The sequence below is a fragment of the Magallana gigas genome, chromosome 1 (genome assembly GCF_963853765.1).
Source record: "Magallana gigas chromosome 1, xbMagGiga1.1, whole genome shotgun sequence".
In the NCBI taxonomy this organism is placed as follows: Eukaryota; Metazoa; Mollusca; class Bivalvia; order Ostreida; family Ostreidae; genus Magallana; species Magallana gigas.
In genome coordinates, this window is record NC_088853.1 from 73,949,667 (window position 1) to 73,963,489 (window position 13,823).

Here is a 13,823-nt window from a genome sequence, read left to right on the forward strand (position 1 = left end):
AATGTGATGGTCGCTGGACGACTCATTCTCTGAAGGGCTAATGCTGGAACATCAGTCCAAGATATCAAAAAATGCCTGTAATGTAAGTATCACATAATATTAAAAAATTAGATTTAGTATTTTCAACATTTGAATTTTTAGCTGTCCATTGGCAGAAGCTAATGTGGCTGTAACTTCAGACAAAGAGAGAATCCAGATGCTGGAAAGCATGATCAAAGAACGGGATGAAAACATTGAAAGACTTCAGCAGAGGCTTGCCATAGAAAGATTTGGGGTTGAGAGATTTTCTAAAGATGATTCAATGATTATGTTCTACACTGGTTTTATGACATTTTCAGTTTTTACCACTGTTTTTGAATTTATTAAGCCAGCAGCTACCTCCATGACAAGTCATTATTTTAAAATGTCAGCTATTGGTAACCCAAATCTGACTGGTAGGCAAAGAAATATGCTTCTTATTGATGAATTCTTCATGTTTTTGTGCCGCCTCAAATGTGGTATGATGGCGCAAGATCTTGCTGTTCGATTTAATTGTCATGTTTCGACAGTAAGCAGAAAAATCATTACCTGGGCAAATTTTTTGTATTTTGCTCTTGGCAGTATTAATATTTGGCCATCTCGAGAACAGGTAGATAGGAAAATGCCCGATTGCTTTAGGACTCTGTACCCCACAACACGAGTTTTAATCGATTGTACGGAAATTAAAACTGAGAAACCCTCCTCCTTAGTGCTTGGTTCTAAATGTTATTCCTCATACAAAAGTACACACACATGGAAGGGACTGGTTGGAATAGCACCTCATGGTGCTCTTACCTTTGTTTCAAGTCTCTACACTGGCTGCATGTCAGATGTAGAGTTTACTAAGCTTAGTGGTCTGTTAAATTTACTTGACCAGGGGGACTCCATTATGGCAGACAAGGGGTTTGTACTGAACAAAGTTTTAGAGGGGACTGGGATAAGTATCAATACCCCACCTTTCTAATGAGTCAGGGGCAATTTACTCTGCAAGAGGTTGAGGAGACTCAAGCTATAGCTAAGCTTAGAATACACATTGAGCGCCATATTCGCCGTGTCAAAGAGTTTCATATTTTTGATGGTGTTATTCCACTTAGCATGGTTGGGACAATAAATCAGATTTGGACTGTTGCAAACTTGCTGACACTCTTCAGAGGGCCTTTGGTTAAAGAGTGGGCATAAATTCTTAATTGTCTACAGAGATTTATCAAATTTCTGATAGATACATCACAATTCTGAATGAAATATGCATTAAAATGTACTCTGGCTATGGAAATCCAGTATTTTCTTTGAAATGTGTGTGGTTACCCTTTTTCATTAACAAAGAAGAGATTTATTAAGCATTGAATTGCAAAATCAATCCACCATTAATAAGTTTCTTTTATGAATAAGTAGTAATTTTTTCAGAGTTTTTGAAAACATATAGTTAATAACAATTATTAAAACACTGACTGTACCAAAAATGTACTTATTGATGGTGAAAAGAATTGAAATTTATTTCATGTTTATGCATTCAAATTAAAAAATGATTAAAAAAGAACAGATCCATTTTTTCCTTCATTTCCTGCCAGATGTCAGCATCAAAACGGAGCAGTTCCAAATGTGACTCCTCAGGTGTCCACACAAAGAAGTGACACCACTTCAGCCCAGTTACTCCTAACTGTGTCATTATCTGGTGGAAGTATTTGTGTGTTTCTTTCAGATGGTAACCATTTTTATCCTTAGACAGGTAAACACAATCAGCTAATGAATTGACTGGACACTTGATTTCCAGCAAACCATGAGGAGGATCCAGGGAAGGGCAGAACACTTTCCTGTCTGGGGTGGCCGCTAACCAAGGTGACCATGGGCTAATCACAACACCACATGGATATATGTTTACCTCCTCATCCATTGCCTTTAATGAAAACAAATTATGATTATGAAAGGTTAACACAAAATTGGTGAAGAAAAATATTTTATGAATTTAGTGTTGTTGGTACATTATTTACCTGAACATAAGCTAGAGCAGCAGTAGCTTCGCATGCTAACCCATGTCTCATGGCAGATGTCAGAACCTTGCGGCTTGTCTTTAGTCTGGCAACAAGTGGTTCAGGATCTATGAAAAGTAATTGCAGTGTACAGTTCAGCATTATTATACCGCATACATAGATAATATTAGCATTTTGATGGAAAAGATACAGATATGTTATTTTTTTCTTCATACATATTTAACCATTGCATAATATATTGCCAATTATTTTTAAAGTTCGTTTTATTGTATCATGCTAATATATTTACCTTTTCTTCTGCGGACAATGTCACCTGCTACCGAAGCAGTTATACGATCCTGACGAATCTTGTGCCACTTTGGGTCCTCTGATTGTAGTCGGGTGGCTTCTTCTATCTCGCTGGCCTGGACCTCAGAGATTGAGAGCGACTCCAGTTTCAATGTTCGACTGTGGTCCAACACTACAGAAACACTATTACGCATGACATTCCTCACCGGTAAAGGTGGAAAGTCTTCAGCATCCATGATGTTCAGCATGTAGTCGCTGTGAAGTTTCTGTTGTGTTGCTAAAGAAGATCCCTTTGGGAAATTTCCAAACTTTGTGCCGACATCTTTCTGTTGGTGTTCTGGATCTACCACTGACAAAAAAAGACAAGATTTATCAATGTTTGAAAGGGCAGAACACAGTTCCTCCAGTAGTAGGCACTCGGTGTTGATGGGATTATACAATGTAGACTTTATTCCCTTGGTTGGTTTCCTGGGGTTGCTGGGAGAATATCCCATTACTGTGACATCAGTGGAGGCACTTCCGCCGATCTTCTCCCCTAAAATTGTGAATGACTAGTATAAACATGTACATAATCAAATCTTACACAAATTGATATAAAATATTTATATCCATATTAAGATATTGCATGTTACATGTAGGTATATACTTGTATATATAATTTTATTTATATATTATTTTTTAATTATTTCAACAATTGTTTTTGAAAGGGGGAGGGGTGCAGGTCTAGGTAATAATAAATTGTATATACCTCTCGGAATATGCCAAGTTTGAGGCAAGGATGTCTTGGCAACATCTGTAGGAACCGCCTTAAGGTTGGACGCTTTCATGTGGGCTAAAGAATAAAGAAGGCCCACAATGTGTCCACATGATCCCGAGGTACCAATGGCACAGGAGCATTTGCTGTCTTCCCTTCCAAATACTGGCCCCTTCTTTATTACTACCTGTGAATCATATCATATATATTATTGTCAAAGTTTGAAAAAATAATTGTATTCTTGCTAGTTAGAAATGACAAAAACTTATAAAGCAGTTTGTTCCTAGTGTTACTGTTTTAAGTATACAGATATGCTTACTTAAATTTGCAACTGTATATATTTAATGATGTTGATTATAAAAACCTCCACATCATGAGGGGTCTCATTCTTCTTCTGAGATCTGAAGCACTTCGCTCTTACAAGACACCCATCAGTACCATCCAAAGCGTACACTAAAAATTCAAAGTCATAATTGATTTAGACTACATCAGGTTGTAAGTACACATAATATCATCTTATCAATTCAACGGTTCGGTTGCACGAACGTCAGTTAGATTAACTTCTAGTTAAAACCGTTACTAGCTGTTATATTTTTTTAATGGCAAGTTACGTAAGTAATAGTTAATTTAACTGACGTTCGTGCAACCGAATCCAGGTATGTTATATGGATATTGTCACAACCATTGCAATGCTTAGGCTATATATTTGTGTGTAAATTTGTGCGATATCTCTGTATCTATTAAGTATTGACGTGTTTCACACAGCCGGATATTTTTGTCTGTTTATAAACAAAGTACATGTAACTTAGATTTGTTTACATGTCGTACAAAACCGAAAATAGGCAATTACCTCTTACATCTGTGACGTATTTTTCACTGAAGTATTTGTAGCCCTTGGTGATTTCTTTTGCTCCATCACTTTTGCTACACTTTCGAACAATATCTTCCACAAAACCGAACGTAATAGTGGGAACAACAGACAAATCGCGCGAAGTTGATTTTACTTTCACTTCATCAGCCATGATTGTTGTTACCGACGCTAGCCTCGTTTTGGATGCGATATGAATATTCATTACGATCTCATTAAGAAAGGAGTATAGTGGTTTTAAAAATCTATAACGTCATGGAAGAGTATATGACGTCACACCTTTATGAGGTCATAGTACGTCAACAGTAAGGTACATAAATCATATATAGTTAGGAAAAGTTATCTTTCCTTGTATATTGAATTTTGTACATGTAAATATAAAATTCAAACACTTTTGTTTAATTTGGGTACATTATTATTATACAATATTGAATAACATTTATAATTGATTAAAATTAAATATGCATAAAACTAAAATACCTTGTATTTTATTTTAAACTTCAGATAATTTATATTAAACACCACATATTTTTGTTATTTAAAAAATTCACTATATATACGAGTAAAAAACATAATATAACTGTTGAGAATTCGCTAACTGAGAGTCTATGGGGAAATTGCGCATACAGCCAGAGCAGTTGCGATTATAGAAAAACAATCCGAATGGGTTTATAGTAGGAAAGAACAATGGATATGCAAATATAATTATCTGAAGACATTTTGGACTTGTCTTCAACTTATTTCAGAAATATTCTAAATAACAATTAAAACAATTATGAAACACAGCATATATGAGTTGTCACTCTTCCTTGTTATGTCAACGTCCCATAATGCTCTCTAATGTTTTCACCCGTGGTGCTATGCCAAAAAATGGCCGACATTTTAACTCGTAATTTACGGTCTCTTAAGGTTTTAAGATACATTTTGAGTACTGCATATGCTTTGGCGAGACTCAAGAGATTTGTTACATGCTTCCATACCTTCATATCGAGTTGAGATACGTAAATAAAGACAATCAAAGTCATGGATGACGTCACAGTGCTCTCGCGGTATATTTCCCGCGATAAATTTAGAGAGTCTTGGTAAAATGGGTCGGCAAACCCGGGCCGGGGCAAAATAAAAGCCGGGACAGATCGATATTTTTCAATTTTCTTTGTTAATAATCAACTAATTTCATTGATCGCCAGAACGCGCGCGGTAACACCGTAAAACATATTAATTCTTCAATTTATAACAATCTTAAAGAAAAACCGGGCTTTTATTTTACAAAGACTCAAATTTAGAGGTGGATCACACATCTGTAATGCGTGTACCAAAACTATTTACGTATAGACTGCGATACCTGCCTAATTGACATATGATTTGTTTTACTTTTTTTTAAGATAGAGATTATATAAATATATACTAGCAAGAGCCATACTTAACTGTCTTATGGATCCATTTTTAAGCTAATTGTACATGCATGTACAGTAGGCAGGTAAGTATATGTGTAGGGAGAAAATAAACAATAATATATTTTGAACTAAATACAAAAAAAAGAAAGAAAAAGAAAAAAAAAATAACAGTTAAAAAATTTATGTTGATATTGCATATAGTCAAACCATTAAATTTAAAAGTGGGAAATTACACACCTACAAACAGAGACTGAGCACTCTCTCTCTTTCTTTCTCTCTCTCTCTCGCTCGGGAGAGGGGTAGGGTGTTGCGCTGTATGTATAGTAACCATTAAAATAAGTACTTTTGGCATACTTATTGTAGAGCAATACTCTCTCAAAAAGTCTTTGACGTTCGTTGATACATAAAATACACAAGGTTGACAATGATGCACGGTATGTGTAATTCTAGCTGCGCTCGCGAGAACGGTAGCACCGTAAAACATATTGAATAGTCTTTAGCTTTAAAACAGCCGACTATTTGATACTGGTTTTTAATATGAATGAATTCTGTACGTCTGACATTAACGGCAGCATCTATGTAAAGGAAACATTCAGTATTATACTGGTTTGATATAATTCACTTTTAACATTACGATACGTTCCTTGAGAACTATCGACAGGGATGCAGATCGTGACGTCAAAGGCCCATGATCGTGACGTAAAAGATAGGACGTCATATCGTATGAAGTACAGACAAGCGACTTTCTACATATCGCCGTAAAATCCATCGGGAAGCCTAAACATCCTCGCGATTGTGACGCCATAATAACGTTAAAGTAGCGGAACGTTAGAGTCACAGAGCAAAAAGGCGCCAAAATAATAGCAAATATTACAATGATTATGATTCAATTACATGTATATCACATGTATATAATACATTTTTCACTGAATACGATTAAGTTTTGGTTTAAATAATCTAATAAAGTTGTCTTCCTTGGCTAAGTGCAGTATTTTATTTTCATTTGGAAGTTTATGAAATGGGAATAGTTTAAATTTTTCCTGGCCGCATTCAGCAAAATGTTCACAACATGGAATATAATGATCACTCAGGTCTTTAATCTATTGCTTGTGGATACGAACACGCGCGTTTAGTTTCTCCGTCTGTTCAATATAAAATTCTTTGCATGTTGGGCAAATAGCACAATAAATAACATTTTGCGATTTACAATTTATCGACGAATTGGCGCGAATTTCCATCAAGGATTTTAGTAGAAATGTTTTCCATTCTTCTATGTAGGCACATGTACCACATCTCGGGTCGCTGCATTTTTTCACAAATGGAACTTCCTCCCGCATTGTAAATAGGGCCTTGGTCAATATGTGTTTAAGATTCGGTGCTTGTCGTCGGCTACTGATTATGTCCTCGGATTGTAATAATTTCTTCATATTTTCTGACTGTTCTTAAATAGGGTAAAGTCGTTTTGTGTCTGTTGAATATTTCTGTTTTACGTGGATTGTGGGTCACAACGAAAGCAAGTTTCACGTCGTTGTTGCGAGTAGTAGAAGACCGGCGCTGATTACGTAGAACATATAATGCATCTTGCGTCGCTCTTTTTACTCAAGCGTTAATTAAATTTTTCGGGTATCTCTGTCGTTGCATAAATATGTTTAATTCTTCGAGACGTTTAGATAGTAAGATTTTGTCTCTGATGATTGTACAAAATCTCCTTGCTAAGTTAAACGTAATATTGCGTTTTGTGTTGGAAGGGTGTCATGATCTAAAATCCAGATATTGGTGTGTGTCCGTGGGCTTACAGTATAAATCCGTTGTTATACATGACCTATTTTTAATAATACGTAGATCTAAAAATGGAAATTCCTTGTCCCTTTTCTCCATTGTAAATTGTATTGATTCATTTAAAGTTTTAAGTAATGAATGAAAATTCTCTAAGTCGTCTTTTCCCCTTTAGTCCAGAAAATGAAATAGTCGTCAAAAATGCGTTTCAAATTAGATCCTATATAGGTACTAAGTTCGGCATGAAACATTTCTGGTGTTCTTTTAAAAAGTGTCTTCTTTAAATACCCCATTACTAACGTAGCATATGTGGGCGCAACTTTAGTCCCCATAGCGGTACCTTTTGTTTGCAACAAGAATTTCCCGTCAACGTGAAAGAGGTTATTCTCCAGAACTAATTTTAGTCCTTCAAGTATGAATTCTTTAGAGAACCTGGCGTTTAGATTTTTCGGATGTCTTTCTATCCAGAAATGTATGGCTTCTAGTCCTAATGTATGTGGGATGTTAGTATAAAGACTAATAACATCGAAGCTGACGAGAATTGTTTTAGGATCAACACTTTCAGGAATATAGTTCAGAAAATCCATATCATCTCTGACAATACTAGGTTATAATTCACAAAGAGGTTTCAGTATAATGTCCAGTAAGTTACTATATATATTCATATATAAAAAACGATTTCTTATATTTCAATGTGGACGAATCTCTGAATTTTATCCGAGGTCATTGGTGTAACGGAAGGAAAATTTTCAACAATAAAATGTTAATACAAAATGAAACATATTTCATTGAAAATCTTAGTCAGACGATATAATATAAGTAGTTAACAAACGATGAAAGAGTAACTCATCAATTTTCGAATGAATGACATTTGATTACACATCATGCATCGATCAAACGTTTAGCATTTTTAAATTGACTTTAACTCCTCATAGACAGTTTCATGGTCAGGACGCTCCAGTGTTGTGTAGTCGCAGTCTACGTCACTGCTTTGTACTCGGACATCACCTTGCACTGTGACGTCACCACATGTTCCGGTACCTTGTACATTCTCGTAGTGCTCCGTCATGAGTTTCTCATCTAACTGAATAGTCTGGTCGCCGTGTGTATCCTTTTGATTTTTATTACCATAGCGAGTTTTACAGATTACAATTACTGCCACTACTAGACATGTAATCCCGAAAAGAGTTGAAAGAATGCAGATTACAACGATTGCATCAGTGAGTTTGGCTCCGTCCTCTGAAATTAGGTAAGATCAATTATCATATTTCTTTAACAATTTACTAATAACATATACTGATGAATTAGATCAGGATCGTAATGATATTTTTGTACTTTACATGTTGTTGTTTATTTGAAAGGCAATTTGAAACTTACGTTTTTCTCTAAGGGATGCACATGATTCACCTTTAAGATAGATTTGAAACAGCTTATCGTTTGACAGAACAAAATATCATATATTAATCTACAAATCCCATTAAGTAGCTTATACCAATTGCATGGTCAACTGAACAATGTGGAATGACTAAGTAGTAAAATTTGAAATCAATATCAAATTACACTTAGTTTCGTTCGAACTTTAGTATCAATAGGAATTGATATTAGCATAGTACAGTACTAGTTGATATATCAAATTCGGGCCATTGTTCACCGTTGAGCGCCATAACCAGCATGTAGATTATTGTTAAAGCCATGTTTACCCTGTTTCAATGCTACTAAGACACATTATTTGAATAAATACCATTTAATGTCAAAAAATGAAATTAAAACTAAAAGAGTTTTAGTAAATTACCTTTAACAACTGCCCTTACATCATCAGAGGTTGACGAACAATTAATTTTATTACAACTTTGCAACCGGAACCAGTATTCACTTCCAGGGGTCAATGGCCCATGATCAAATTTTACTTCCCTGCCTTCACCAGGGTCTGTTAAATTTCTTTCTTCTGTCCACGTTGAGCCCTCGTTCAGATACAGAATAAAGAATTGATCGTAGCCCCCATTGAATCCAGAAATCCAAGTAAGATTGATGTATCTATTTGTGAATGAATAGCCAGTGAAGTTTATGGGTGTTTGTGGAATATCTGAAACACAGAGATAACGATAGAATAAGATAAATTTACCTGTACTATTACGTATTGAATATACCTGTAATATTACCTGTTATATGTACCTGTAATATTACCTGCTAATTATACGTGTAATATTACCTATTAAATATACCTGTAATATAACGTGTTAATTATACTTATAATATTACCTGTTAATTATACCTGTAATATTACCTGTTAAATATACCTGTACCATTAATGATTATTATACCTGTAATGTTACCTGCTAATTATACCTGTAATATTACCTGTTAAATGTACCTGTACTATAATCTGTTAATTATACCTGTAATATTACCTGTCAATTATACCTGTAATATTACGTTTAAATTATACCTGTGATATTTCGTATTAATTATACCTGTAACATTACCTGTTAATCATACCTCTAATATTACCTGTTAAATATACCTGTACTTTTACCTATTAATTATACCTGTAATGTTACCTGCTAATTACACCTGTAATATAACGTATTAATAATACCTGTAATATTACGTATTAATTATACCTGTGATATTACCTGTTAATTATACTTGTAATATTACCGTTTAAATATACCAATACTATTACTTATTAATTATTCCTGTAATATTACCTTTTAAATGTACCTGTTATATTATCTGTTAATTATACTTGTAATACTACCTGTCAATTATACCTGTAATATTACATGTAAGTTATACCTGTTATATTACCTGTTAAATGTACCTGTAATATTACCTGTTAAGTATACTCGTAATATTACCTGTTAATTATACCTTTAATACAATAACTGTCAAAGGTTAACATATTATAGAGCAAATCACATAAAGTATGTATTTTAAAGTCTCGGTAAGACATCTTTCACAAATCTGGCCATTTATAAAGGTTTCATAAGCTTTCACACCACAGTCACCTAATGTTATATCAAACAAAACTTTCTAATGTGAATCACTTATCATTCAAAAGAATGACTGCGGAAACATGAACAAATTGTGTTATTAATTTATATATAGAAAGTGTTTGTGTTTCAATATCTGACTATTAAAAAAAGTCAAAGCAAAATTTACTTGTGTTTTCATTGCATATGAAGATTTGACTACATATTTTTTTTAAACCTTTGATGATAACCTTTACTGTAGCAATTGTTTGTCATGTGTAATTTAGCCTGTAGTTTCAAAAGTAACTAATTATATCAATACAGTAATATTTTACATATATACATTATACGGTATAATGAAGCACTATGAGTGAGACAGCTCTTTTCCTAAATCCTTGAAACAAACTAGTTCATGTCTAGGATTTGATTAAAGAGCTTTACATTCATATCCATTTGATAATTATGATATTTTTTTAGGCAAAAAAAAAAACAAACCCAAAAAACATAATTAATTGTAATGATCCCCAAATCTATTTTTTTCTCTAGGTGTATCTTGTATTAATTTTAGCATATATAAACATGTATTTTCTTTATTTTAAAAACTATTGATTACTTTAATGCTTATATACTACAATATTTTATCAAACTAGTTCAATATAAACGTTTTATAATTTGTTTCCCACTTTTAAACAGATGTACCTGTTCTTTGTAATTTGTTTTCAACAAATCACTGAAATCTCAAACCCAAACATTTGCATTTTTGTTTAATAAATCAGTATAATTTGTCATGTTTTTCAATCACCCTTTTTCCAACAGCTGTTAACAAATTCACAAGGTACACGGTGTATATTGTCAAATACAAGGGCATTCGATTATTACAACACTATGTACGAAAGTTTATTTTGCAAAAAATACTTACCTTTGATATCAAATTGAAAACCCCTTTTTAATGTATTTTTCCCCCGATGTGCTATGCAGCGGAATAATAACATGTTTTTCTGAACTGCTTGTTTTAAAAATGTCCCCATCATTGAACGACCATCGCTGAATCCATCGGATGTTTTTATTTTCCATGTTATATTACACGGTGGATTGCAATCTGCTGTACAACTAAAGGGACCAATAGTCTTCCCTTCCCTCACCGTTAGTTTGCCATTGATGTTCAATATAGGTTCTGGAGTGATGGTTAACCTGTCCGGTCCGTCTATAAAGATACATTTGAACGAAGGAAAACATATTCAGTTAATCCCCTTTATAACGCAATGCCAGGGACAAACAAGTTTGCTTCGTAGTGAGGGTGATTCGTAATTAAATCAAGAAACAAAATATTTATTAATAATATGAGTGTTTGTATTTTCGACATTTTGCTAAAATTAATAATTTACAACAATATTATTTAAAAATCTATCCAACATTTGTGATAATAAAAAACTGTATTTTATATGACTACTGAAAATGCAAGCAATTGGTACATCATATTTAATCTCAACGAGTGAAAACTATATATATAGAGTTACTTCATTTGAAGACTTATGAGTGTTGCTAATTTATGACTTTTTTTTAGAAATTAACAAGGGGGTTTACAACTGAAAATAGTAACTTTTCCTTTTTTTTAATTTTTACTAATGACATTACCAAATAAGGTTGCAAAGGCCACTTTCGGATAAAGTTACCGTCGATATTTCATTTTGTAAATTTGAGAGTTACTTCATATGAAGGCTTATGAGTGTTGCTAAACTTTATGACTTTTTCAAAATAAATAAACAAGGGGATTCAAGAGCTTTAGTTACATCAGTCATGCTTACACAGAGGGTTGATCTGTACTGGGACACTCCTATCAGACTCCAGACCATCTTCTGTGGCTGTACACGAGTACCTGTTGTATTTGAGATCTCTAGTTACATATAATATCAATGTATCTTTGGTTTCTCCACTTATCTTCGTATCGTTGACAAACCATGTGTAAGACAAGGTGACGAGCTCTGAATTGTAGTCAGGGGCTGAAGTTGAGTTGCTGGAACAGGTCAATGTTATGTATCTATTGACCTCAACGTTAAGGTCTCCTGTTATGTTTGGATTCGATGGTCTGTCTTAAAATATATGAGAATAAGGTATAACAATTGTAGCGCATGTACTTTTGAATTTGGAAAATATTTTACATAAATGAAGAACCTTTTATATTTGTTTCATTTAACGCAATTTTTCTACAAAAATATTTCAAACGGATGTTTATGTTTCCTGAGCAACTAACTAATACGTGTTTTATCGTAACCTATGTAATATAGAACAATTTTGAATGTTTAATTTGACTGGGTTATTTTACATTCTGTAAAAACGAAAAGAAAGGAACTATTTAAATTCAAAATTGAGCAAAATACTCTAAACTTATTAGAATTCCAGGTGGCTTAATCTTTGTGATGTTCGTTAATAGCCTTTGCCCACCAACTTGCATTAATAATGTTTTACTTTTTCTTACTGAAAATGCAGTTGTTACCTTATATCATTTACCTATTATTTATCTCAGCGATTAGTTTTTGTGTCAAAATGATTAAAAGCAAAACTTTCAACAACCCCCCCCCCCCTCCACAAGAATAACAGTTTTCATTTAAATTGTAGCCTTATTAAAAAAATAAGTTAGACGGTTTTTGTTGACTGTATGTTCATCGATAAGGTTTGCGATGTCTTGACTAATTCATAATCTTTGTATACATGTATCTGACAAAATATATCTCCGAAAATACGGGTTAACTGTTATGTAACGCTTACTTTTACTTAATTGTATTAAAAATGTTTTAAAAAGGTTCAGCGATCATAGTTCATTTACTTTTGCAATGTTGACTAACACTGCTAAAGAGTCTCTTTTAAACTTAATCGTATTCATTTTACTTATTGTATGTTTATCAATTCATTATTACCACGCCAATGAAACAAAATCTATTTGCAGTAATTCATATCGATAGAGTTGTATGAAATAATAAATAAGACTTACCTTGAACAATACAAAGTAGTCCACATGCCATTAAAATAACTTAGAATAGCAGCATCTTCATCTCTCGTTGTTGATAACAATAAAATCCTTTTTATATTCTGTTAAAAGAGTGTACTATGCGTCGCCCCTATGGTCAAATATAGAAGAAGAAAGACAAATAAACAAACACATTAATACATACATAAATACATACATACATACATACATACATACATACATACATACATACATACATACATACATACATACATACATACATACATACATACATACATACATACATACATACATACATACACACATACATTATCGCAGTGTGTTAACATAATGATCTTGTGCTCCGACCTTCACCAGGAAGGAACTTCTCAGCTCAACAAGTTTGAAAATATTTAGAACAACATTATATGAACGAGGATTTTTTTCTCATGGATAATGTGAATATTACTCAGTCTCAAATAATCATAAAATTACTTAGTCATGATGATAGATTTTAACATTGTTTTTAGAAATGGATTTAGAAAAAAAAGTTTAAAATTGTCCTAGGAATTATACATGATTGATATTTTTGATTTCAGGGAAAATAGCATAGTAATGGCTTTCAGTCACATTTCCAGACTATTTACTTAACATTCGGTAAACTTAGTGGTAGGGTTTCATCCTGTGTTAGCTGCAATACTTGGTTTGAAGCTAATAAGATTTTGTAGGGTACTTGTATCAGTAATTAAAGTATTCTCTCAGTTATCAAATCGTTCGGGTTACTATACTCAATGACCATT

At 33.2% G+C, this 13,823-nt stretch overlaps 2 protein-coding genes and 1 long non-coding RNA gene across 3 annotated transcripts in view; 1 reads left to right on the forward strand and 2 right to left on the reverse strand.

Moving 5' to 3' along the window:
• LOC105337927 (immunoglobulin superfamily member 10) overlaps positions 1–13,823 on the forward strand; it is a 298,746-nt gene that overhangs the window by 14,641 nt on the left and 270,282 nt on the right. The window lies entirely within an intron of this gene.
• LOC105343040 (uncharacterized) lies at positions 1,000–7,379 on the reverse strand. The gene is made up of 7 exons (XM_066078543.1): positions 7,375–7,379; positions 3,899–4,161; positions 3,413–3,501; positions 3,043–3,235; positions 2,296–2,829; positions 2,007–2,113; positions 1,000–1,912 (listed from the first exon to the last, which is right to left on the reverse strand). Exons 1-7 carry the CDS (start codon positions 7,377–7,379, stop codon positions 1,529–1,531), a joined length of 1,575 nt encoding a protein of 524 aa, XP_065934615.1. The 3' UTR covers positions 1,000–1,528.
• Positions 5,542–11,965, reverse strand: LOC105337926 (uncharacterized). Its single transcript, XR_010710792.1, has 5 exons — positions 11,864–11,965; positions 10,978–11,262; positions 8,879–9,169; positions 8,464–8,493; positions 5,542–8,325 (listed from the first exon to the last, which is right to left on the reverse strand). It is a non-coding gene; the product is annotated as an uncharacterized lncRNA (long non-coding RNA).

Coding starts and splice junctions, on each gene's coding strand:
- LOC105343040 (XM_066078543.1), bottom strand. Junction 3,236..3,412: donor AGACCCCTCATGATGTGGAG/GTTTTTATAATC, acceptor TATGATTCACAG/GTAGTAATAAAGAAGGGGCC. Junction 2,830..3,042: donor AACTTGGCATATTCCGAGAG/GTATATACAATT, acceptor TCACAATTTTAG/GGGAGAAGATCGGCGGAAGT.